Here is a 25,483-nt window from a genome sequence, read left to right as displayed (position 1 = left end):
CAGGACAGATGGAATACCAAAAGCTTTATTTTGAAAATGGTGCTTATTATTATAAATACTACATCAGAAAACACATGCAAGTATTAAAAGTACAAAAAGGGGCTTTTAAATAACTATTTTTTTTTCTTTATTTTTAGCACAAGAGTGGCAAAGAGGTTGCTACTGCCGGGAACCGCTCTGATATGAAAACATCTGAATGTACGTTTTTACGACAGTCGTTACAGTAACTCGGCCCTTTCCCCACCAAGCAGTGTGCAAATCAAGTTTTCCAGGTTGTGGGATGAGCATGACTGATTCAATCTATTCACACAAGACTTAAAATCGAGAGCAGGGGTTGTGCGTTAAGCTCAATGCGTATTTACTGTATGTTGAAAATTCAGCATAACAGCATGTTTAACTACTGTGGATTCATATGTAGTGTTTCTGTCGAACTGAAAGGGGAACATCCCATTCAGTTACCCGGATGCTTCCCACAAAGTGGATGTTCCAGCAACATTTAAATCCAGTATTGTAGGGGATGCCAGGCAAACTTTTTTCCCTTTTAGTTAAAAACGGAATGAGAAGGGAATCTGAAAAATAATGATGTAATTAAGGTTCCCCATAGATTCCTAAATGTATTCAACAAAATCAGACTTGATCTGTGAGTAAAGCTGTGGAGGAAAATGCATCTGTCAAGAGTATGGGGTTGAAAAGAAGTGGAAGGAATTGTCTGAAAAGCTTAAAAAAAAGTCAAAGAACATCTACTGAAATGATGCCACTGACAATTGTTAATACTGCCACACCAGTTTGTGGAAAAAAATACCAGTATTTTTTTTTTTGTAACTAAAATTCAAGACAGACTTGGATTTTCTACCAGCATACAGTCAGAAAACAGTTCTGAACAGGACGTTTAGTCTGAAAATGTCTTTAGCGAGAGGCCGCAGCTCCGAGCCAAAGAGACGAGTTCAGTCTTAACCTTGAAGGAGGCTTTTCTGTGTGTTAATACCGATCTGCTGTTCCTCTCCGATCTGCGACGGGGATCCTGCGGATACACATTGAAAAAAGACAACATGCAAAGAGTAAGCAAGTAAAATTTTATTAGTATAGCACCTTTCTAGATAAAAAGATCACAAAGTGCTTCACAAAGAGCCCACATTTATGATAGATTTTTGATAGATACTGACAAAGAAAGAACATCCATGACCTAACTCAACCCTTCCCGTGTCCTCTTTCCTGTCCTTATTTCTCATCTTGTGATAAACTATAAGCTCTTTTATAGAGCCCCAGTGCTAAAATAATAAAAAAAATTGTGAATGTGATGGCCCCTTTAACGCAGATCATTCAAAGGCAGGCTAATGTGTTCCAATTCATTCTGCTTACCCCAGCCATTGGTGGACACGTCACGGTTGCAGATCTCATTGGCCAGCCTCTCAAAGTACTCAGGCAGGTCAGCGTACTCGTCTCCATAGGAGATGACCTTGATGCCCTTGTCAAGCATGTTGTCGCGCAGCTTCTTGAACTCTCCCACATCCTCTCGCCGCACAAGCATGAAGTGCTCGAGGTCCGACTTGTGTTTAACCGCCTCCAAGAACAGAGCCTGGAAGGTTGTGTCGTCTACTGTGCGGCCGCAGCCCAGAAAGACAAAGGATTTGGTCTCGTACAACTTCTGAATCTCACGCTGCAAAAAACACCCAGTGATAAAGCTGTATTATTTCATTCACAGGAGAACCTTTCAAATAAACTAGTGCACGTCCAGAGGAAAATTGTAAATCTTTAAGATGTACACATATAAATGTTTACATCTTAAGCCAAAAAGGGGGGCAGAAAGCAGTGAACGTTAGTGCCTACCATAACCTCAGTGTTCCTCAATACATTCTGATAGCCAGCAGGGTGCAGTACGATACCACTGGGGTTGGTGTAAACACCGTGGATATGCAGAACACTTAACCTCCGTTTCTCCTGAGCCCACTCCAGCACCTAGACACACAAGCACACACGAGTGCACACTTAACAGTCCATTGCACAAAATCCTGTTCTGGCTGGGAATGGAGCGCAATCACTGAGCAGCAGTGAGAGGATATTCGCCCTGATGGAGATGAGGCATAAATACCAGGACTGAGAGGCAAAGTAACGGGTCTCTCAGAAATCTCTGCTCACTCTGGCAAACTTGTGTTCTCTTTAAGAAACCACTCAGCTAAGTTTAAATGTGCTGGGACATAAATGATGGGCAGCTGAGAATTTGCAGAAAACTTATTTGGTACTTAAAAGAAACGTTTTGTACTAGAAAAACATGTGCTTCCTCTTCAGCCCACTTTAAAGCCAAAAATCAAATATTGTTCAATGATTAAAAATGGAAGTTAAACTTCCCTCCACCTGCCTGACAGAAAGGGCTCTTTCAGGTCAAAAGCCTCGTCTATTTTTTCTCCTAAACCGGCCAACGGGGAACTTCAGTGGAAGCCAGTGTCATAAATGTAACCAGAGCACAAGACAGTGCTCGGGGCAAAGTTTAAGCAAGATTTCAATTTGTCATTTATTTTGTCTGAATTTTAGGGAGTCATACCTACAAACCTTCCAAAGTGCTCGTGGTATCACATGATGTTGGGGACCTTTGCCCTCATTTGAGAGAAAAAAAAAAAAGACAAAAAAACCCCAAACAGCTGACAGCATCTATTGCAGCAAGAAAGATCAATCAATCACATTTCAAGTAATATTTACCTTCTTCTCATCTGTCAGGTCCAAAGACTCCAGCTTGGTGCCCTGATGGGCTGCATAAATTTCCAGCAGGTTGTCGAAGTTGGTAGTGAGAACGAGTGCGCCGCTCTCCATTAACTGCAGCACTGACCGCAGTAAGTGTTTCCCTGCGTGCTCCATCTTACACTCCAAATCATCAAACACTTCGTACAGGCAGTCCTTGAAGAACGTGGACCTTACATTACCTGTTCTCTGTTTAAAAAGAAAGAAAAGGAAAAGCACGTTGTTATTAGTGGATAGTTTTTTGCCCAGTTGGGGCTTTTACTTCAAGATGTAGTAGGTTTGGAGACCTGTGTCTAGTTGCAACTGCTAAATGAGCATTTTAGACCAAACTTGAGCGCACCTTACTAATGCAGCCATGTGATTCAGGCATAACAAAGGATTTAAACTTGTCGTTAAAATGCCTCTCCTTGGCACAGCCCTTCACGATAATTTAAGTGAAACTTAGGTGGCGCCGAAGAATGAGATAGTTGGAAAAAACTGTCTAAGGCACATTCACTTACTTCTTCTAGTAACTAATAGACTTCGCTTAAGTCTATTTAGAGATTACAGACTGTGACTTAAACCTCATCCTCACCTGGTGAAGCTTTTAGTTTTAAAAAAAGAAAAAAGAAAAAGGTGGAGGTGGGGGAACTGGGCTGCTAAGAATAACTAAAAGACAATTCAGAAATGCACTGACCACTGTGATCCTAGGACAAGGACTCTCACAGATTACAGCTCTAATGGGCTAAACAGCAGGAGTCCTTTCCACAGGAAGAAACTCATTATCCACATCCAGCGTCTACAGCACCCATCCTGACCGCCGTGTCCTTGGCCTGTCTCTGGTCAGGACTTACGTAATAACCAACTAAAGCACTCGAGACCAACTCTGTCTTGTAATTCTAATCCTAATTTTTTATAATGCACTTAGCAGCTTTACAAACAAAAACACTCACACTTTAATTTTTCAGGAGCACAGTAAGAGAGAGTTCAGTGGAAAAAAAATATTTAACAAAATACTATGATTTGTTTTAAGTAGTCATTGCAATACAAATTGAAGATTAAACATCTCAGATTATGGTCTAAACAACTATCAAAATTACACGTCTTCCCTGAATTGAGCCAAACCTTTGGTCAGCAAACTTGTAATTAGCCTCTTCACTGCCAAGGATTTCAGGCCTAGACAGTCTCTTTAGGTTTTAACTTTGGATTACCCCCATTACAGACCGCAGTCACCCTACGAATACACAAATCCATGAAAGTGGGTTAAACTGTCTCTGTCTTATGTTATTGGAGGTCTCTGACACTATTACACAGCTGCTGAGTTCTGTCTAAAGCACTGTACAGTAGTTGCTCTGTTAGCCCAGAGCAGAGTAAAACTACAGTGTACATCTACCTAGCTCTAGTGCTAGCATGTGTGCTTCTCTTCACCAAGAGAAGTATTTGCACATGGGTTTTTGTGAATTAAATGCCTATAGGCATTTAACACTCATACAGACTATACATTACTGTGTGCTTGCACTAGACTTTAACTCTGCTTGAATGTGAAATCTGGGCTGTGGGGGTGGGAGTGGGGGACTGCTGGTTCACATTATTCTATGCTTGTTTTTTTTCCTCAGCATGTTAGACCCGGCTGTGTCTGTGGCCAACGGGAGTGGGCTGGTGTCTGCACGACTGTGGATTGAAATAAACACGATGGATAAAGCCATAAAAGCGCTGTTTGTTCCCTTTGTTACAACAGGCTGAGGGCTGAAACAAAGCGTGTTTTATCAATGTCAAAGGTGCGATGAAACATGACTAACACAGGAGGCAAACGGTATTAAGTCTTCCATCTGCCAGCCCAGCTCCAGAGCAGACCGGTTCAATAGTAAGAGAACTGAGTCACATGTAAATCTATCAATCTGGCAAACTAATGAGTCCAGCGAGCCGTGGTTTGGTTAAAAAAATAAATAAACTAAACATTGTTTTCTCACCTGCAGCCTCACACAGCCTGTGGGAAAAAATGATAGCAATGCGCTGCATTTAGACACGTGGCACAGTAACCGTCTTCAAAAACACACAAGAGGGCTCAGGATCTGACTGTAAATGTTTTGTGTTCTTCTACACATAGTACACGCTGGCGGTTACACACAAATGTCAGGTTTATATGGTTGAATAATTTAGAATAATGTGACTCTACTTTGGATAAATCCTGAGCTCCAGCTGAGTCTCAGTCCTCCTCAAACAGATGAATTCACCTTTATCTTCAGCCTCCTCTCCTTTATCTTAACTGCCACACCCTTTTCAGAGATAAACACATATAGAACATGCACTTAGACTGTGTCATTTTTGTCAGGACATCACTGCATTCTGGCAGTACCACACCTCTTCTGTGCAGTGTGTCACTGAGCCTGTGAAAGCTCGTAAGGTTACTGTTATGATTAGGTGGTCAGGTAAAGGGAATTCCTGACAGCTTGGGTAACCTTGATTGGCTCATCATAACATTTCAGGTGTTATTAACCTATGATATTTACCTTTGATGTTTTACATATCTCAAAATATTATGCTTTCATCAGTCATCACTGTAAAGGGTAAATGGACTGATTCTTTTCTACTCAAAGCAATTTTGAAAGGAAAATACTTCCCACTCAACAGGTCAGGGAATATCTTGTCACATTTTTTTAATTTGTAGCCTTGCTAGCAAAATATTTTTTTACAAGGGCGACCGGTCTGGGCTGCTGGAAGTTCAGTTTAACATTCAGGCTCTTACTAAGAAGCAGTTGCATTATGTGCAGAATGTGGTTTGACATTGAGCTGTTAAACTAAGAAAGACTTTCAATGAAGAAAGTGTGGTTTGCTCCAAAACATAAATGGTGTGTGGAGTGTGACAGATGTGCAAGACACCCATGTTATACTGGAGATACTGCAGCAGCATTTCTGAATCTTATTTATATGCTTTTATCTTTATCCTACTCTCTTTTTGTATATAACATATATAATGTTTGTATTTAGAAATGATTGTAGGCTGTGGGGTTTTTTCCCTTTTAAACAGCATATTAGCTTGTTGCAGATACATTTGTATCCTTTACTCTCTACTTTCCCATCACCTGTGAGATTTCCTTTATTCTAACATGGCATATACCCCTCTAGTATTAATCCAGAAGTTTCATATATCAAGTCAAACTTCTGCTTTCATTTCTGCATTCTGACACAGAAGTTATTACTAACATTAAAAACGGGAACAAATCAAAAGTCAAAATAAAAAAAACATGGATGCACTTCCAAACTGGCACTACTTAACTAAACATTTTAAAAGTCAAAACTGTTCCAATAAAAGAGATCAACACATTGTTATGCATAAAGAAGATCATGTCCCTGTGATTGTTGGGTCTTTAACTCACAATATAAAGCACCTGGAGGCAGTGAACATAGCTTGTTCTATTACATATGCAAATAATTTCAAAATGACTGAATAAATGTTTGCCTGTATTGACTTTTGTGGGGGTTTTTTTTTAAAAAAACAATCCACATTAAACCTTATGTTATAGGCTATAGAGGTTTTAACCTCTTATGATCTCTTATGTCAAGCCACAGAAGCTGAAACAAAATGTCTCCAGCTGGGGAAAGCACACTAAGCTGCCAGTCTGTCTAACATGTGTTAGTGTGCATGCAACAGGGAGGTGTAGGAAAGAAAGCCGAAGAGGAAAGGCTCAAGCAGGCTTACCGGGGAAAGTTTCTGAATGAGGTCATGGGCCACATGCACCAAATTCTTGTCTTCCTGCATGTGCTTCTGGAACCGCCGATTTTCCTCTTCCTCCAGTAGGTCAAAGTCATTGGCTGCATCGAGCAAGGCCTGGATGAGGCCCTTCCAGGAGCGGAGAGCAGGGACCTGAGGGGCCACTGCAGAGCTTACCCCCGTACCAATCACCAGGACAAGCTCGGGGGCTCGCTTAGTCTTCAGACTGGGCAGCAGTTTCCTTTGGGGTAGGCAGAGATTGAGTGACGATGGTTCCCAAGATGGTACTTCCCAAATCCTTCCGACAGCATGAAGGTTAAACAAACTATTTTCAAGCCCACTAACATGCAGTCGGACACTAAACCATACCTTTTATGTAGGGCCCGCAAAAATTAGGAACTCAAAAAAAAAAGAAAGAAAAGATTTTAATCAGCCCTGTTGATGAATTAGTTATAGTCATAGCGTGCAGCTGGCTCTAAAGCAGCATCTGAGCTTACCTGGGCTTTTTAGCATTGGAGTCTGCATCCTGAGAATCCACTGCAGGCCGCTTCTCAGTTTTCACTGCTACAACAGAGGCCATTCAGCTCCTGTAATGAAAACGTGATCAATTAAGAGCCTCTGTGCAGTATGTTTAGGGAGTGACTTAGTTAACCAAGCAAAACACAACAAAACAAGTCTGGACCCTAAATGGGAGTGGTGTGTGAAGCTTTCTGAAGAATCTAATTACACTGAATCCTACCAGAGCAGTAGAAAATACCTGTCAAAAAAGGGGGGAGGTATGTCAATCAATGTAGCCTGCCTTTGTTCTTGTTCCGCATGTCCCTGTTCTGCTCTGCAAACAGTAAATTACTTATTCATTTCCTCCTGCAAGCACACCTTACCTCAAACCTTCAGTAAAGCTACTGTACCTGGAAAGTAGGAGTATGACATAAGCTAGTCATTAACTAGATAACAAGAACATGTAACTTGTTCTCTTTTTATAACTCCAGCTTTAATTCAAAGCTCCACCGGTTCAATATCAAACCATGAGTAATTAGTAGTAATTACTAATTAACCTATGGCAGTTCTTCATGGCAACATTAATTTCTGAAGACACAACTTCGGTGACATTACATACAATCGATTACGTGTTACGGCGTCATTTAACAGCTAATGCTACGGTACATTGTTCAGTATTGATAGCTTACTCACCTTGGTACCGGTATGGTAATGCCCACTGTTTACTTCGGTTAAAGTGGAAATCCTCTTAATGCGAACCAGGCGAAAGTTAGTCCTTTGTAAAGTGAAATAGCTCGGAAACTGATCTGAATTCGAAGCTTTTAGGTTTTCAGTGGTGTTTAAGCCAACCCGGTAAAGTTACAGTATAGACAGTGTCTTTTACTAAACAACCTAAAAATGTAACGAACTGGCGACGTCAGTTAGCTACAGTTAAAACGTTAACTTCCCTGATGTTCTGAGCCGAGTTACCTTCTAGGTGTTTTTAAAATCCTGATTTAGCCTCCTGTTTACTTGTCATGATGATTGTAGAGCATTTAAATCCGCTATCCGATATAAACCAGTCCTTCTAGATAAACCTTATGTCACTTAGTTTCTTCGGAGCAGCGCAAACAGCACAAACGTTACCGGCTCACACCGCTTTTCTACACATTGTCACTCTCTTAACTTCAGCGGTACCGTTGAAGTCGCCGCCTGCTGAGAAGTGCACCGGGTCATATGATGCCTTCATGTGCTGAGCGAATGGCTCCGCAGTCTTTATTGATGCGAGGCACACAGATCAACTCACGCATCGTTGTAGCTATCGGCTAAACGTGTCGAAAAAAGCACCCAGTCTACAGAGGTGTTGAGTTTTTTCTTTTTAAAAAAATGCAAGATAGGTGAGGCTCTACTTTGTTTCAAACCAAAGATTAGGGCAATTTCATTTTTTAAATATACTATGCTTTGATAGTTATATCGACACGGTAATGTACAAATAGATTTCTGACCTCCACGGCAGCCCAGGTATAGTAACAAGTTTTATTTAAGGAAAAAAAACCAACAAATGGACCTGCTTTAAAATTCAAACCCACAAAGGGGAGATTTACAAAGAGCATTTGAAAGCAGCAGATTTTCTGAGCTTTTCTTCCCGTGTTACGTCCAGCTAGGCAAGACGTCTCTGTACTCTATACAGATGTTATAGAGAATCTCGAGTTAATACTAAGAAATAATTTCTATTGATTTATTTATTTGTGCAGATTTTACCTTTTAGGGACAATAAAGCATGTGAATTCGTCTTTCTACTGACGTCATATATACGTGGAAATAGATGTGTAATGTCCCGAGATGAATCAGTTTGTGTTCAAAGTCTTGTGATTAAACATCACCAAAATAAATAATGACGCTATCAGGTGCAACTTTACTTTTTATTACTTTTTTGTAAATTAAATTTCTTTATTAATTTTTATGAAATTATTTTCAGTTATAAAGACTGCGGTGGTCTTCAAAACTGACGCTAAATTCTACATTTACATTGTTTTATAACGTATGCTAAACAACACGTCAGCACAGACTTTAACAATACCACTACTGCACTGCCATCTCCCGGTTGAAATACTAACTGCACCTAGAGAAGAATTTGGGGCAAAAGTCACCTGTTACGATAAGCACGATTCGAATCTTTAGCGTTTTTAAACTGGTTTGTGTTGATGTTGCGAAAATACAAAAAGTACAGAGATGTTTATGCGTTGAGTAAAGGCTTTGTTGATGGGTGATGCAGAGATAATGAATGCTTGCTGTCATTACAAACTTCTGTAAACATGCCACCTAAAACATCTAAATCAGTTTTACATAAATAAGTAAATAAATAAAAAACTCACATTACCTCCTTTCTTAAAAATTTATTTCAGAATCAATCCAAATTAACATTTTATGATTAAAATTTCAACACACAATGTGCCAAACAAGACAACAGTACATACAGGAGTGTAATAACTGATGTGTTCACCTGGTGAGTAAATATCTTACTTATAATAGTGCAATCCAAACTGTGTACAGGCTTAGCCCATATCACTGCAAACAAGTTAGTATCAAATATTGTTTAGACATATAATCGAATCGGCAGACACGTTTTCAGTCTCTTCATGGCAATGCATTTTGAAGATACAATCAAACGTTATGAAGGCATACCGTTAGTCAGTTATCAACATTCAAAAACAAAATGTTTTCCCCATTCTACAAAGTGATTTCCTAAATTATAAATTATGAACTACATACAGTTCTAAGATGCCTTGTGTCCACATAAAAAGGCTATGTGTTCATGTCAGAACAGGAGAAAAAGGCATACTGGTAGCTAATGCTCTCTCTCACACGAGTGATTTCATTCACTGTTTATTTGCAAAAGTTGTAATCGGCTGTTTAACCGTCAAAAACTGAACCACAAAATTTCCAAACAGGAATAATCCCTTAACATTCCCTTTTACCCCCCTTTAAAAAAATGCAGCAGCTATTCTCTGAAAATTTTAAGCACAGACTGTATCGTTGTCTAGGCTGGCAGGTATGGAGCTATGTTTTAAGTAAAACTTAATGCTAAATATCTGTATCACAACAGGGAGGATAACAGTCATAACTGATATATAGTGGATTTGCTATGAATTCATTGCTAGTCTGATGGAGGAAATAATAAGTGATCCAAGAGAGCTCGGCACACTAAAAGGTGATTTATCAGAGTGAATTATGGCTTTAAGTGCACTAGCAGAGATTGGATCCAGGTCACACTAAAAGAATCCTGCACAAACCTAGATATTAAGAGTCCATTGGGGTAGCCAGAGTTAAAGGATAAATAATGCATGGTTACTGTATTACACAGATATTCTATATCGAAATAGAGCCATCTCTAAAATTGGTCTTCCCTATCAGAACATTGATAAGTGCAGCCTTGCCCTCCCGGGCATCCCTCTGAGCTTGTCTGACGATGTCATTTAACTTTTCTTCATTTTCAGAGCCTATAAGGTAGCCCTTACCACCGTAGCCATCTGCCACGATGTGATAGTCTGCAAAAAGAAGAGAATTTACCTTTTAACATATGCCCAGACATCACTGAGTGTATTCTACAACCAATCGCAGCACGAACATGAACATTATAAATCTACCTGTATATGCAAGGCCGCATGCCACGTTGCTGCCGAGCATAGGAACCTGCTCTCTGGATATCTGACTCCAGCACGCATCATTTCCCACCAGAGCTATCACTGGTGTCTGAGGTGTGAAAAGCAGAGCATGCATTATCAAAAGACATCAGCAGAAAAATATGCACACACAAAAAAATGAATGCTTAAATAAGCTGTCGTGTCAGTGGTCCATAGCGGTCATACAGCAAGTATGAATACATATTATGTAGTGCATCTTTCCATTGTATGACACAAGAACTGAGTCTGTGATGTTTAAGGCCGTACACACCAGTAGCTAACACTTGCATTATTTTCATTTGGTTTTGATCATTAGATCTTTCTTTAGACCACATGTGCACTGATCCTAACTGACTACTGTTAGCTACCTTGCTTCCATAGATTACATACATGTAATCTAAATAGGATTGTGTGTGATTTTACCTTGTGTCTAGTGAATGTGTCAAACTCTGCAATACTGTATCCTAAGGAGCCATCACCATAGACTATCCACACCTGAAACAAACACAACATAGCTTTTGTTTTTAAAACGTCAATGATTTTTTAAACTGATCATCAGATGATCAGGCAAAGCTCCCCAGACATACCTCAGATTCAGGCCGGCACAGTTTAGCCCCCAAAGCAAAACCACCTCCAACTCCCAGAGTCCCAAAGGCTCCTATAGGAAAGGAATGAAGAGCAAGATTAAAACATCATGATTGCAACTAACTCAGAATATAGTTATCATCCAGCCAAAACTTGTGCACTATGGATTTTTGTTTTACTTATAAAGCTCTTGGTTTAAACAACCAAAATATTTCATCATTTTAATTAAACTATTTGCTTTGTCAGCAGCATCCTACCTGGATCGAGCCAACACAGAGGTCCTCTTGGTTTCATTATGTAAGCGGCACTTCCTACAAAATCTCCTCCATCTGCAACAATGACGCTGTCCTCAGCCATCAGCTCATCCACACAATGGAGGGCTTTCAAGGGATTTAAGTGGTATTCAGTCTTCTCCTCAGCTTTAGCCCTGAAATAAAAAATAAATAAATTTTAAAAAAGCAACATGTTAGCTTTTGTGATGGTTACAGATAGAAGATTTTGCAATGTATACTTTAACACAACCCCACTGCTTACCTGTTTGCAGCTTCTTTGGTCGCATCCCCTGCTTTGAGGCTCTGAGGCCATTCCTCTGGACAGCGATGGCCTTTCAGCCCTTCGGAAAGTCGCACTAAAAATGATCCAGCATCACCTGAAAATACAACATACAGTTTTGGGGTTTTTTTTGCAGTTGTTGAATTAATGTATTTATTCTTAGGTCCAACTCTAAAGAAAAAAAAAATCAGGAGTATGCTTATATTTATATGCACCACAGGTACAATATTTTATGATTATCTAAAGATTTTTGAATCTTTCCTTCCTTTAAAGCTAGCATGAAATCAGGGGGCAAACATACCCTGAATTGCTATAGTTGGTTTCCAGAACATGTCTGAGTTTTTTAGCAGCTGTGTCTTGTCTCTGTTGACAGCGATGATCTTGCTGCGTCTGCTGAGAGTTCTGCCGTAACTCAGCCGGAAGTCACACACAGTGCCTGTAAACACGGTGCACAAAAGTCAATATTTCTCCAGGGATCGTGGTGAGCCTGCAGCTATACACACTATGTAAAAAACACAGTTTAACCTCTCTCTGTATCGCAACACATACTTCCAGAATAAATTAAATCCAGAAGGAGAAAAAAGATGCAAAAGAATTACTGAAAAATTAAAAATGCAATCAATAACACTGATCCATCGTGGAACTTTGTTAAATATTTACTCCGACATATTTTGAAACGCAGTTATCCTGCACAATTTTCTTTAGATTATAATATTAATATTAAATAGGTTGGTCTCAAAATGTTATTTCTCTTTTTATCATTATGGAATAAAAAGGAAACAATGTTTGCCTGACCTGCCAGGACTACCACATCGGCTTCCTTCAGAGCATCTCGTCTGTTTTGTCGGATGTGGATGGGGCTGTCTTTACCCAGCAAGCCACGACACATACCCCCGAGAAAGCAGGGGATGCCCAGATCCTCCAAAGCCTTCCTGTTTAAAATAAACAAATAAATGAAATAAATAAAAACATTTTTTAAAAAGGGGGAAACCATTTTGACCAGATGTAACATCCAAGTAAAATACCAAAATATAATTTCACTGATATTTGAAGAAAAATTTGCTTAAGGCTCACCACAGGAATAGTTTAACACATTTTAACAAACACTTCCAGTATCAACACCAAACAACAAAGAGTGGCAGAAAAATAAAAGGACACGTGACTCATCTTTTACCTGATGTTATCCACTGGTGTTGGGGGTAGTGTTGCTTGGCTACCCAGCACAATAACAGGTTTCTTGGCTCGACTCACCAGCTCTAGGCACTTTTGGATCTGGCATGCATCAAAAAAAATGTTTAAAAATGCTGTCAATCTCCAATGGCCAGAGCATTTACGTATTGACGAACATTTACTACAAGACTTACCTGATTGTCTGTGGCTTGAGGGATGTGAACGGGAAGTGGAGACATATCCCTGGGCTCCCAGGCTCCAGCAAAGAGATTCATGAGGTGGTTATGAAGGTACCTTTGAAGAAAGCAGACCACAAAAATCAAATAATTCAGAACATATGAACACACTTCTGATTAGGGAAGAATAATGAGGAAAGAAATTCCCAAATTATGATATTATAAAAGATGCAAATATTATAAATAACCCAAACAGTAGCATGCAGTGCAAAAACAACATACCATGAGACAATTCTTCCCATCAGGCCTTTGGGAGGGTTCTTAACAACAAACTCCTTAGACACCAGGTGGAAGGGGTAGAGCGTGTCAATGGGGAACTCTATGAAAACAGGACCAGGCGTTCCTGACTGAGCAATGGCCAACGCCTTCTTGACCGTAGGCACAATTTCTCTGACAGTCCTGATGGAGGTGCAGAACTTACACAAAGGCTTGAAGAGAGACATCTGGTCGATATCTTGCAGTGCTCCTCTGCCCTGTTCCACAAACACAATTGATAAACACTGAAGAATGCACATGCATGCACATTAATATTGTGGTGGCATTAATAATATCTGAATCCACTCCACCTGGAGTAGCGTGCCAGCAGCTCCTCCAATGAGCAGCAAAGGAGATTCAGCCATCTGAGCATTCTTCACTGCGGTCACTGTGTTAGTGAGGCCTGGGCCAGCCGTCACAGCGGCTACACTAACCGTACCTGAAGCAGAAACAAGCATAACAGCTTGCTGTCAGAGCTATTACTAAGGTGCACCTACATTTATCTCTACCTTGTGTAGTGTACATTTTTGTTCCATTGCTCCGTGGTATTGTTGCTATAAGTTATGTTTTACTTCTGCATTAATTTATTTGAATCCCTCTATTCGTTTTGGTGCAGTAATAATGTGAATTTCTCAACTGAGGGGTAATAGGGGTGTAACAACATCTGAACAGAGACCAAAATTGTGAAAAAAAAAAAAAAACATCTTCTGATAGCCATGGGGATCTAATACTGTCCAGCTAATGCAAACTAGGACAGTATGACACATAATGTTGAAAGACACTTTGTTCATGATCAAACCAAAATCAAGTGATCAGGTCAGGTTTTTAGCAGGTTTTTAAATTATTATTCATGCCACCTTAATAACATCTAAACCAAGCCATTGTTTCAAGGAAGTGTTAACTCCTTTTAGCCTCTAAGAATGCTGTTAGATGCACCTTTGCTTGATAAATCATAATGTCTGCAGGAGGTGGAACGCCTGCTGTTAAGACAAACCCTGACAAGACTTCAACGCCCACGTTTTGTTTAGAATAAGCTGTACGAACACAACGTGTGCGCACATTAAGAATGAGTCGTATCACTGGAGATGCATTTTCACGCAATCTAAACCTGCACCTGAAAGTCTTGCCACAGCATCAGCAGCGAAGACTGCAGTGGCCTCGTGCCTAGTGTCCACAATCCGGATCCCCATCTTCTCGCAAGCCACCAGGATAGGTGAAATATGCCCACCCACAAGAGTGAAAATGTACTTGACCCCATGGGCATGGAGGACCTCTGCCACAATGTCGCCACCGTGCTTGGAGCTCTTTGTGTCAGTCTGGAATAAGTAAAGAGGGACAGAATTAGGTTACTGCAGACAAGATCGTGGCTGTTGTAACCACATAAACAATCGTGCAAACTAAAATAAAACCGCTGCCTAATATAAAGAGCTGACTGTGCTCTGTAGGGCCACCTGTCACACTCCTTTTCATCCCACTGTCGTTTCCTATTATGCAACAACCGCATATTGTTCAGGGCTGCAGTGTTGATGTGGAGCCGCGGGGATCTGATAACCTTTGTGCTGGAAAACCACAAGGCTGGTCAAAGTTTACGTGAATAGAGTCCAGCTTACGCTTCAACACTGACTGCCTGTAGAAGACTTTTTTTTTAAGTGGCCACAGATTATGCAATGACTGAAAACAGAGTGCATAACGAAGGATAGCACAGAAAGCACACAGATTACGGTGTTGACTTTTTTTTTAAAATACCTACTTTGTGGAACAATTGGTAGAGTATGCCAAGTTTGTAGGCTGCAAACAGTAGCCCACCCAGCACCAGGCTTGTAAAGGATCCGAGAACAATGCCGACGACTCCAAAAGGCTCCATGCTAGAATGCGGAAGCAAATCCCAATTTCTGAAAAGACACTACGGTAAATAAGCTAAACTTATTATATCAAAATCTACGGAGCTACCGGTTCAGCAGCTCACCGGTTCAAGCTAGGCTAATAAACTATGGAGCTTCTTCTACAACTGCTATACACCCATTTCAAAGGCGTACACGTGCAACTACATTCACTCAGAAGTTATAAAATTTTAAGTTACTCCGAGGCTCTGAAGGACATTTGGTCGTCTACAACTTGAAACGACCAGGTACCCTTACTTTACACCTGCGCCGACACAGAAAGAAATGTGACAGTTGACGGTAAAGCCGCCTGTAAAGGATATAGGGTACTTCCGTTTAGTAATTTTCAAAATATATGACTGCTGCTAAAGTTCACAGCATTTATTTATGGGGTATACACGGGGATTTTCTTTTCCAGTTGTTATTATTTTTCTGTAGCCATGAACGCAATAAAAGTTACACTTGTGTCTTCATTAGTTGCTGTGTATTTAATCGTATGCTTACATGTATGGCAAACATTGTACCTTTATTGTCAAGGTACAGATTTATTTCCGTCTTTAGTGAATGTGAGGGCGCTGTTCAAGCCAAGGACGGTCTCTAGTTCAGGTGTGTCAAACGTGAGACATAGACCTTCCCATTGCAGTAACAGATAAATAAACAAATGACAGAAAAAAATCTTGTTTTTCTTTTTTTTTTTACTCTCTGCTATAGAATTCAATTTTTACAACGGGTTCACAGTGAAAAGACAAAAAAGTATAATTTTAGCCATTTAATTATTTGTGTTAACAGATTTCTTTCATCGGCTATAATGTATCATGTCGAAAAGCTGAGACATACTGTTGAAATTGCACTTCTCGGGGATTTTAAATGTGTAGTTAAACTTCTATACAACGACAGAAAGGGGATTTTCACTGATCCAGCCCATTTAAGATCCACGTGTGCTGCATGAGCCACAACATGAAATGAGTTTGACACTCCTGCTCTGGTCAAATCAGGGACTTTACACAGTCAAAGGTTCAAGATGTGTAAAATGGGTTCAAACCGCATTATTTGTAGTGAGAGCAAGATGCATGTTAAATAATAAGTCGAGTGAAATCAGCAGATTGCATAGTAAAGGAAACAAAACAACTAGCAATGCAAGATTTTATAATTTGAATGAAAATATTTACAATAGATTTTATAGGCTAGACAGTATTAACATAATGAATCTATCAGTCTTTTAATGAAAGAGCATGGTTGTCTTTGTCTGTGTGTATGTGTTAAAGTTAGTTTGTTGTTTTACAGCATGTTCACAGCAGTGTGCAGAAAGGAAGTCTGTACACATCGATAACCTTTCCATAATCAGGATTTTCAGCAAACAGTAGTTTATCATGCACCCGTTGTTCCTCAAAGACAATAATCTGAAAGAGAGCAGAAAAATAAACATAAATTAACTAAGGTTCTTTAGTTACAAGTTACACTTATAATTCATGTTCCATCTTTTGATATTACACAGGTACCTCATTCTCTCCACTTCTAAGCCAAGGTGCTGGGAGATAAAGGAAATGCTGGGGGCCAATAAACCAATAACGTCCAAGGTTCTGCCCATTGACAAATATAATGCCTTTACCCCAACTCTGTGGATAAATACACTATCAACAAACAGAAACTAGCCAGCCAGCCAATACAGCATGTATTGGTTTTTTTTAAAGAAAAAACCCTCTAGCTTACTTGCTGGTTAGTTAATGTTTTCCACACAAACTGTTATACTCACACGAAGGCTGACAAAGGTGTCTTTGGGAGGGCCATCGACACAGAGCCTGGCCTGGAAAAACCCGGGGATACAATGTGACTTGAAGTCAGTTTTCCATTGGCCTGAATTTGTTAATCTAAAACAAGAGCCACAAAACACATACTGTTATCAAAGTGCACATTGAATCTATACAAGGAGACTCGAGCAATTTTTGATTGAATCTTCCCTTTAACATAGACAATGAAAAGGTACACTTGGAAACCTGCCATTCTAAACACTGTACGATTTTGGCAAGAAAGACGTTTTAATCCAGATAACAGACCTTTTTATAAAGCTGGGCTTCATATCAAAGCAGGAGATGGAAAATCCTCTCAGTGGAGTGTTGTTCAACACAATGTCTCCCACAATACCTGTAATTTGAATTATAAACTGAATATTCCTTACAGTTATGTCGTTTATACGTTACTTTAAATGACTTATGTATATATATATATATATATATATATATACACACATGTAAAAAATAACTAGTCTTGATTGCAACTGATAGGTTTAATAGTGCATGCAGGAAAAAAAACATGTGTCCTTCCAACCTCATTAGGAAATGAATACTTTTATTTTACTAGCACTATCCACAAATGTGGATGTCTAACCAGATACTTACTCTGGATTTTATTTACTTTTTCTTCATACAAAACAAAGGCAAAAAAATAAATAAAAATAAAGCAGTAAGCATAAAACATCTTTTAGGACTTAAGCTTAAAAAATATGTGCGCTGGCCTGAAAGTCCATGCAGCTATGCAATCTGACAGCAGAAGTATTATTATCAGTATGAAAATTTGCTGAATTTAAATTGTAAAACTTTCTGAATGACATTTTGTCAAAAGACTGAAGCAGTCACTTTGATATAGCTATGTAAAAAACACACAGCAGCATGTGGAATACCTTTGCGCTGTTCATCCAGAGCTTTCCCATAATTCACTCTTCCACAGTTCTCCACAAGGAAGCTTAATGTCCTCTCCCCCTTTGATATACAAAAAATTAGTGCTTTAAATGTTGAGTATAAATAAAAGATGACTATGTACAATTTTCTTTGAGTCTATGAATATTCCAAGTCCTAAGACACACGTCTATGGACTGTGGGAGTAAATCATAGTGTGCAAAGAGAGTTTACGGCCCAATTAACTAATGGCACTATTGTGTTTTGTAACTTCACTCCAAAGACAAATTTGGGGGTAAAATGGGATGATTGAGCATATTAACCCTAATCCTTAATTTAAGTATCACTTTGTAAAGTTCAGAGTAGATACAGAAAAAATGATCAGCACCTTTCCATCAGGGAGTGCAACCTCATGAGTCTTATAGTCCAAACAACCAACACACTCCCTGTTCACAAAAACCTGGAAAAGATTGAAAAGTCACACAGGCAGTGTATAATTATGCTGTATTTTGGATCTGTGGTTACTTTATCACTGGTATGCTCTTACCACTGCTCTGTCTCTAATGTTGTTCCTGGAGTTTAGGGCGCCTCCACCAGTGATAGTGGTTTCATACAGTGTATAACCATATGACTGACCATTGTTATTGTTCACAGGGAGATTCTCCATGTTCACTGGCCTGTCTGACCTGTGCGGCTGGAGAAATGGGAGGTAAAATCAAGTAAATAGTAAAACATTAAGAAAAATTTAAGAATTTGAAACATAATGCAATTTAATCAAGATCTCTTGCTGCATCACAACGCATGGGGAAAAAACAGGAGTAGTGTTGTGGCTTGAAAATTACAGTTTCTTAATGTAAGCTTTCACAAGTGCTCATGAAAGACTACCTGAATCACATTCAGAAAGGGGAAGAAACATAGCTAAAGGAGAAGTAAGGTCAAACCTAACTGCAAGTTGTGAGACATCTGTCTTAAGCATATAAGCAGCAAGTTGCCAGATTGCTGCACAAAGACACACATGCTGATAACAGCAGCGTCATGTCTGTTTGATACTCATTGTACCATGTTTGCTCTCCTTCCACCAGGGACCCCATATTTATCTGCTCTGATCTAGTTTTGTCAGTTATACTATCAACTCTACCAGATGGGCGCTTGCCATCTGCAGCTCACCTTGTCGCTGAATTGCAAGACGTCCCACAGTGACAGGTGTTGCTGGATAAAAGCAGGGCTGTAAGCTTTCCTTTCCGGAGAAGAGGGCACTCCAGGAAGAGGCTCAGCTGTGAGTTCGCAAAAACATTCAGTCATGCCTGAGATAGACATTTTAGTAGATTTACATTGTTTTTCATAAATTAAAATAAATATGGATCCTTAAGAAGAACTTACAGTGGTACTGGCTGAATAAATTCCTCAGGTGGTGATATTTTGGAGTGCAGTCCCCAGCTTCAGATAGGGGAGCATCATAATCTGCCAAGAAACCATTGAGACCGCTGACTTTTTAAAATGAAAAGATATTAAACATTTAAACGAGCAAAATTTTGGTTTTATTTTTGGAGAGCTGTTATGTTGTCTGTGTTTTCTGCATTGATTTAAACCACAGCTAACAAGCTGTATTATAGTACATAAACCATGCCCCTTCCACGTTACCAGATTTAACAGGGGTCAAATTAAAACAAAAAAGTCCACTTCAGATAAATTTCTCCCAAAGTTATTTTGCTCTGTTTGAAGTAGTTCTTATTTACAATCAAGAAGTAAAAGTTTTCTTGTAAGAGTGCTTGCATTTATGCAGCACTTTTCAAAACAAAGCGAGAATAATATGCAGTAATATTAAAGAATACCAGGGGCAAAAAATAGGAAAAGTAAAAAGTGAAAAATAAATACAATATAAATGAAGGGACCAGGTCATGTAGGGCTTTAAAAATCAGCAATAAAAATCTTAAACTCAATTCTAAAACTAACAGGTAGCCAGTGAATGGCTGCAAGGACTGGTGTAATGTGTCACTGCTGGAAAAGATATCCCTCAAACATGTAAAACACTTCTTTGTGCTTTGATCTCTGGGCTCTGGGGTCTAAGGTTAATCCCACCCTACCGTAACTGGTGACCTGAGATTTGTAGGTGCCAAAGTCCATTGCGCCGTTCATGAAGCCAAAGCTGGTTCCGCCATGAAACATGTACAGATTAATGGAAACGCCTCGATCCAAGATCTCGGACACCACAGCCAGCATGTCTGTCATAAAGGGCAGCACAGATTGTCCACTGTAGCAGTGTGTGACGACATAACACACAAAGACCAACAAGCAGCAATATATGGAGTTTTAAAGTGCATATTTACAATCTGCCTAAACATTTCAAATAAATAAACACTTGTCACTTTGAATCTTGTCATAAAATGAACATATGCTTGGAAAAATTGTGTGACTTAAAAAAAACATTTGCAAACCCTCGGCGTGGAACACATGATGATGTTCTCCCCAGACATCAAACCATCCAGACCAGTACTCCATTACCATTAGAGGTTTCTGGGGCTACACAACAGAACACGTGTATTAGGCTCTATCTTGCTCCTCACAGTCACAGGCTGAATAAAACATTACCATCAATTCATAATAAAAATCCCCAAAGTATTTCTCAGTTGACTTAAATGTCTTTCAGATTGAAATGTCAACCTGTCATGACAATCGCAGATCATCGTTGACCATCACTTACCTGTATGTCAGCCAAATGTTGGATGGCTCCAAATGAGAGTCTCTGAAGGTTTATTGTTTTTAGAGCTGAAATAAGCAAGATGTCACATTCTCAAACACGATCCAATAACAAGGACAAAACCATGAAGTAAAAAGCGAACAAAGGACACAGACAGCGATTGTTTGTATCTTTCTTTAGCTCAAGGTTTATCAGTGTTATTACCTCCTTCCACCCCTCCACATCTTAAGCCTTCCCAGTTGTCTGAAGTCATCAGAAGCTCTTTGATCCCTCTGGACTGGAGACACTACAGCAAAAAAGACAACGAAGGGTGCAGGAATCCATCATGCTGCAATGTCACAAACCATTTTAATGATTAAAATTGGCAATAATACACACATTCTTTATAAATGGCATATATTTGTCATCTTTTGCAAATGAGCCGTATTCATTCTCAACCTGGACTGCAATGATCGGGCCGCCTCCTTCAAACTAAAAAACAAAACCAAACAGAGAAAACTCTAGTTATTCTTTTGGCTTAAAATGTAGTGAGAAAACAGCCACCTGGACTTACCATCAGAGGCTTGATAACTGAGATGAGCTTGTCAAAGTACAAGTTGACAGCATTTATGAATCCAGGATAAGTTGTCCTCAACTGCATCTCTTCATCTTGTAGCAACCAGCTAGAGAAAAAAAAAGAGGAACAAGAGAGAAGACACGGTGTGGTATACTGCGTATTTATGGAACAGCTTCAAATTGATGGGAAGATGATACTACCTAGGCAACCCGCCCAAGTCCCATTCAGCGCAGATGTAAGGTCCAGGACGCAGTATAACCCAGAGACCCAGCTGTGCTGCCAAACTGACATAGGCCCTGAGACAGGCACAGATGCTTCATGCTCTTTTCAGAAATAAATACTTTGTATGTCTTAAAAAAAAAAAAAAAAGTAGTCCTACAAACGTAACACATTTAGGTGGGAAACTTACTTAAGGTCCAGCTGATCCTGAAAATTAAATGTTCCCCTCTCAGGCTCATGGAGGTTCCATGGCACATATCTGAAAAATAAAGCAGCAAAGAATATATTCTTTGTATCATCAGCAATAGTACAGTGTATAAGAAGGAGAAATGTTCAACAGGCCTTCCACATAGACCCTAAACTGGTTTCTATTTGGCTTACTTCACCAAAAGAACAGATACTTGTGATTTAAGGCGTACAGAATGTGCACTGGGAACGTACGTTGTGAGTGTATTGAGACCACAGGCCTTCATCTTCAGCAGCCTGTCCTCCCAGTAGGCTCTGGGGACACGGAAGTAATGGACAGAGCCTCCCAGGATGCGGAAAGGCTCTCCTTCTAGAGTAAACTGAGACGAGTTGGCCTTCAGTCCCTCTAAACGACTCATTCTTCTCACATCAAGGTGATGTCTGAGGGGGAAAAAAATCACTAACATATAATCTAACAGAAAAAAGTTCATTTTTTAAAGCAGGTATTGCATGCTGGATTATGGTGTTTTTAAGCTGTGTCAAAGCATTTGAAACATTTTAGCATGACATTACAGTAACAAATGATGCATTTAAAACATTGTAGTACCTGCAGACTGCACAAATAACGCATACATTTTAGGTAGAGTAAATGGAAAACCTTACCAAGACTTAACATGAAAGTTGAAACTGCCAGCTACATCAAAAACACTGTCAGTGCTGTGGCTTGAAGCTGAGCTTACCAGAGCGCATTCGTGGAAGGGGTGGATGGTGCTGGGAGGCCTCAAACACTGTGGATAAGGGAAACTATTGTTGTTTTAGAACAAAAATATAATAGTTCTCTCTCTCTCACTCTCTCTCTACCCCTTAGTCTTTGTCAGTGAAGCACTGCCTTACAGAAAACAGAAATTACACTGTACACAGTAATGTTGGTCTCTTCATATTTCTTTGCTCAGTTTTTACATGTTTTGTTTTTCTCGGTTTAGAGGGCAAACGGAACAACGTCACATTAACAAAGTGTATTTGGTAGGAAATGCTAAAGGTTCAACTTAATTGAACAACTAATTGTTCAATCAGTTCAACTGTTCAGTGTAATTGCGGTTACAAACATAACTTAAAGTATGACCAGCGAAGGCAGGTGGAGTACCTTTGTTGAGACTTCTGGTTCATCCACGGTGCTTGTAACAAGAAAAGAACAAGAAGTTCCCTGTGAATGAAAATTTGCATTATGAGATTAGGGGCTGTTCACAATTATTTACCTTTTTATAAGCGCACAAACAGGAACATAGGAGTAGGAGTTTAATGGCTGATTGACATATTCTGAAGTATTTTCTAGGCATTTGATTACACCCGCCAGCACCATCACACATTCTTAAAGAGTGGAAGTACCTCTCTAACCATATGGACAGGAGAAGTGGTTTTGTGTGCTTCTGCAAGGGCAGCTATGGCGAGGCCACATCCCAGTGCACACAAGGTGGAATCAGGCCATTCAAACTGTGAAAGAGACCAAAGGGTGACAGGTGGCTGTTCCCTCAACCCTGAGCACACAGGCCATTGCAAGACACCAGCTGGAAAGACTCTTGGATCTTTAGCAGCCCTGAAAGTGGCACCTGAAAAACTGTAACGCTAACAGCTGGGCTTACTGCTGGTGTGTATATCCTAAAAAGCAAAATTATGTTTTGTTTTGTTATTCTAATGTAAAGTAATTTTATAGCATTGTGTCAATCAATAAAGTTAGCTTCTGTTGTAATTTCTATAGCTTCAAATGTATCTTCATCAAACAAAGCAATAATGAAAAAAAATGTAAAAATTCGGGAACATTCCCTTTCCCCCTTATTTGCCTGTTTTATCAGGTTTACACATATTTATTACACCTCATTAAATAGCATTCTGGATTGATTGCTTTCCTGCCAATAACATGGATTTTTATTTATTTATTCATTAAAATAACACACAAGACAAAGTCAGCCACTAAAAAGACAAGGGTCTGTCTGTAGATCCCATTTTTAAAAAATCTGTCATTCAATAAATTATTTACAAGAATTTAGAGTGCTCTCCGTTTTCAATGAGCAGGTGAACTTTTTGGTGGTCCCTAAGTATCTACCGTAGTTGTCGCGTTTCATTGTAGTGATGGGATTTCCGGATCTTTTTAGAGAACCGGCTCCTTCGGCTCACTAAAAAGAGTCGGTTCTTTTGGCTCCCAACTGGCTCTTCAGGTTGTTTTGTTGCTTTAATTAACTAATTATGGATAACAATATAAAATTATGCACAAAAGGAATTAGTAATGTAAAAAAAACGTGGTTTTCTTTATATATATGTTTATATATAAATATTTATGAGGGCTCCTAGAGACAAAACTCGTACAAACTCCAAAACACATTTCTAGCGTTAACTGAACTTCCAAAACAGAGCTACCTAGATCACTTAAATTACACAATCGAATGCATATGTCTATTGTTTTGTATTATCACACAAACTCATGTATATATATATATATATATAATATATATATATAAAAACACCCAGCACCCTGCGGGCGGTTTATCCTTCAAGCTCGGGTCCTCTACCAGAGGCCTGGGAGCTTGAGGGTCCTGCGCAGTATCTTAGCTGTTCCCAGGACTGCGCTCTTCTGGACAGAGATCTCCGATGTTATTCCCGGGATCTGCTGGAGCCACTCGCCTAGCTTGGGAGTCTACCGCACCTAGTGCATATCATCATTATATATATATATATATATGTATATATATTGTATACATAGTGGTGGTAGACAAACAGAAGAAGACGGCCGTAGTGATCGATGTAGCGGTTCCGAATGACAGCAATATCAGGAAGAAGGAACACGAGAAGCTGGAGAAATACCAAGGGCTCAGAGAAGAGCTCGAGAGGATGTGGAGGGTGAAGGTAATGGTGGTCCCCGTGGTAATCGGAGCACTAGGTGCGGTGACTCCCAAGCTAGGCGAGTGGCTCCAGCAGATCCCGGGAATAACATCGGAGATCTCTGTCCAGAAGAGCGCAGTCCTGGGAACAGCTAAGATACTGCGCAGGACCCTCAAGCTCCCAGGCCTCTGGTAGAGGACCCGAGCTTGAAGGATAAACCGCCCGCAGGGGCGTGCTGGGTGTTTTTTTTTTAATATATATTCAAATAATTAAAGAAAAATTAATTTACCTGTTGCTACCACACACCCAATCCGATTGTTAGTACTTGCTGGCTTGTGTAGCCACTAGGTAACAAAAGCTCAACACGGCCCCTAGCATCCTGGAGCACTTGTGTTGTGTTTTGGAGCTTTGTATGTGCTTTGTCTCTAGTGGCCACTTTAGATATACTTTTATTTATTCACTCCACATAAACTGTAATAAATAAATTATAAAATACAAAAAACAACTATTTACATTTCATACATTTAAACTTTTAAGTAGTTAAATTTTCAGCTTTTTCCTTTTAAACAAATTTAAAGTGAAACAACACAAAACACTGCAAACCACAACACAATAGAATATGGGGGGGAGAACGCCCAGACCTTTAATTAAGGGAAAGGTTGTCAGTGAGAAATATTAATGTCACACTCAACTGACTGCGTTTTATCTTCCCATTGCACTGATGGGTGGACATTTCTTAGGTGCCTGTGCATGTTGTTTTTGGAGCCGGCTCTATATTATATCCTTTTCTTGCAGACTCTACACTCTGCCTTTGTGTTGTCAATAGGACTGAAATGGTTCCAGACTTTGCTTCTTTTCTTGGTGTTACTCATTTTCTTTACTGTACCTTTCCAGTGTGACGGTGTTGTCTCTTGTTGTTGCTCCCGGCTGCCTTTTTTTCCCTCTCCCTCCTGCTCTTGTTGTGTGCTACTGCTGTTGCAAGTGTAACTACCACCCGCCCCCTCAGCTCAGGGGGG

The 25,483-nt window shown here is 39.7% G+C and overlaps 3 protein-coding genes across 9 annotated transcripts; all 3 read right to left on the bottom strand.

Annotated features, from left to right (window-relative positions):
- Window positions 1-9: 9 nt before the first annotated feature.
- On the bottom strand, window positions 10-8,215 carry fam118b (family with sequence similarity 118 member B). Of its 4 annotated transcripts, none has more exons than XM_042222541.1 (8): window positions 7,616-8,215; window positions 7,182-7,256; window positions 6,922-7,011; window positions 6,413-6,722; window positions 2,695-2,922; window positions 1,828-1,956; window positions 1,360-1,657; window positions 10-1,021 (listed from the first exon to the last, which is right to left on the bottom strand). In XM_042222541.1, the coding sequence occupies exons 3-8, from the start codon at window positions 7,002-7,004 to the stop codon at window positions 951-953; spliced, it is 1,119 nt and encodes a 372-aa protein (XP_042078475.1). In that variant the 5' UTR covers window positions 7,005-7,011; window positions 7,182-7,256; window positions 7,616-8,215; the 3' UTR covers window positions 10-950. The 4 variants fall into 4 exon arrangements, with proteins under 4 accessions (XP_042078475.1, XP_005927341.1, XP_042078476.1 ...); XM_005927279.3 differs by having other exon boundaries at window positions 6,413-6,665; window positions 7,616-8,194; XM_042222542.1 differs by lacking the exon at window positions 7,182-7,256 and having other exon boundaries at window positions 7,616-8,212.
- Window positions 8,216-9,285: 1,070 nt separating this feature from the next.
- On the bottom strand, window positions 9,286-15,584 carry ilvbl (ilvB (bacterial acetolactate synthase)-like). The gene is made up of 14 exons (XM_005927274.2): window positions 15,133-15,584; window positions 14,497-14,698; window positions 13,694-13,821; window positions 13,350-13,600; window positions 13,086-13,185; window positions 12,896-12,993; window positions 12,517-12,653; window positions 12,023-12,157; window positions 11,704-11,818; window positions 11,427-11,596; window positions 11,172-11,242; window positions 11,008-11,079; window positions 10,549-10,654; window positions 9,286-10,449 (listed from the first exon to the last, which is right to left on the bottom strand). Exons 1-14 carry the CDS (start codon window positions 15,244-15,246, stop codon window positions 10,271-10,273), a joined length of 1,878 nt encoding a protein of 625 aa, XP_005927336.1. The 5' UTR covers window positions 15,247-15,584; the 3' UTR covers window positions 9,286-10,270.
- A 109-nt stretch (window positions 15,585-15,693) lies between these two features.
- LOC102291121 (beta-galactosidase-1-like protein 2) lies at window positions 15,694-25,469 on the bottom strand. 4 transcript variants are annotated; one of them, XM_005927278.3, is made up of 22 exons: window positions 25,354-25,469; window positions 22,980-23,084; window positions 22,738-22,797; window positions 22,257-22,381; window positions 21,849-22,034; window positions 21,598-21,666; window positions 21,389-21,484; window positions 21,186-21,294; window positions 21,011-21,103; window positions 20,837-20,918; window positions 20,636-20,700; window positions 20,370-20,454; window positions 20,019-20,156; window positions 19,315-19,395; window positions 19,102-19,208; window positions 18,482-18,628; window positions 18,323-18,394; window positions 17,940-18,018; window positions 17,317-17,404; window positions 17,016-17,130; window positions 16,762-16,878; window positions 15,694-16,662 (listed from the first exon to the last, which is right to left on the bottom strand). In XM_005927278.3, the coding sequence occupies exons 5-22, from the start codon at window positions 22,010-22,012 to the stop codon at window positions 16,552-16,554; spliced, it is 1,818 nt and encodes a 605-aa protein (XP_005927340.1). In that variant the 5' UTR covers window positions 22,013-22,034; window positions 22,257-22,381; window positions 22,738-22,797; window positions 22,980-23,084; window positions 25,354-25,469; the 3' UTR covers window positions 15,694-16,551. The 4 variants fall into 4 exon arrangements, with proteins under 4 accessions (XP_005927340.1, XP_005927337.1, XP_042078474.1 ...); XM_005927275.3 differs by having other exon boundaries at window positions 22,334-22,381; XM_042222540.1 differs by lacking the exons at window positions 22,980-23,084; window positions 25,354-25,469 and having other exon boundaries at window positions 22,334-22,397; window positions 22,738-22,807.
- Window positions 25,470-25,483: the final 14 nt, after the last annotated feature.

Source organism: Haplochromis burtoni, unplaced genomic scaffold, assembly GCF_018398535.1.
Source record: "Haplochromis burtoni strain Fernald_Lab_line unplaced genomic scaffold, NCSU_Asbu1 Contig_88, whole genome shotgun sequence".
Classification (NCBI taxonomy): Eukaryota; Metazoa; Chordata; class Actinopteri; order Cichliformes; family Cichlidae; genus Haplochromis; species Haplochromis burtoni.
Note: the sequence above shows the minus strand (reverse complement) of the source record. Positions and strands in the feature narration are given on the sequence as shown.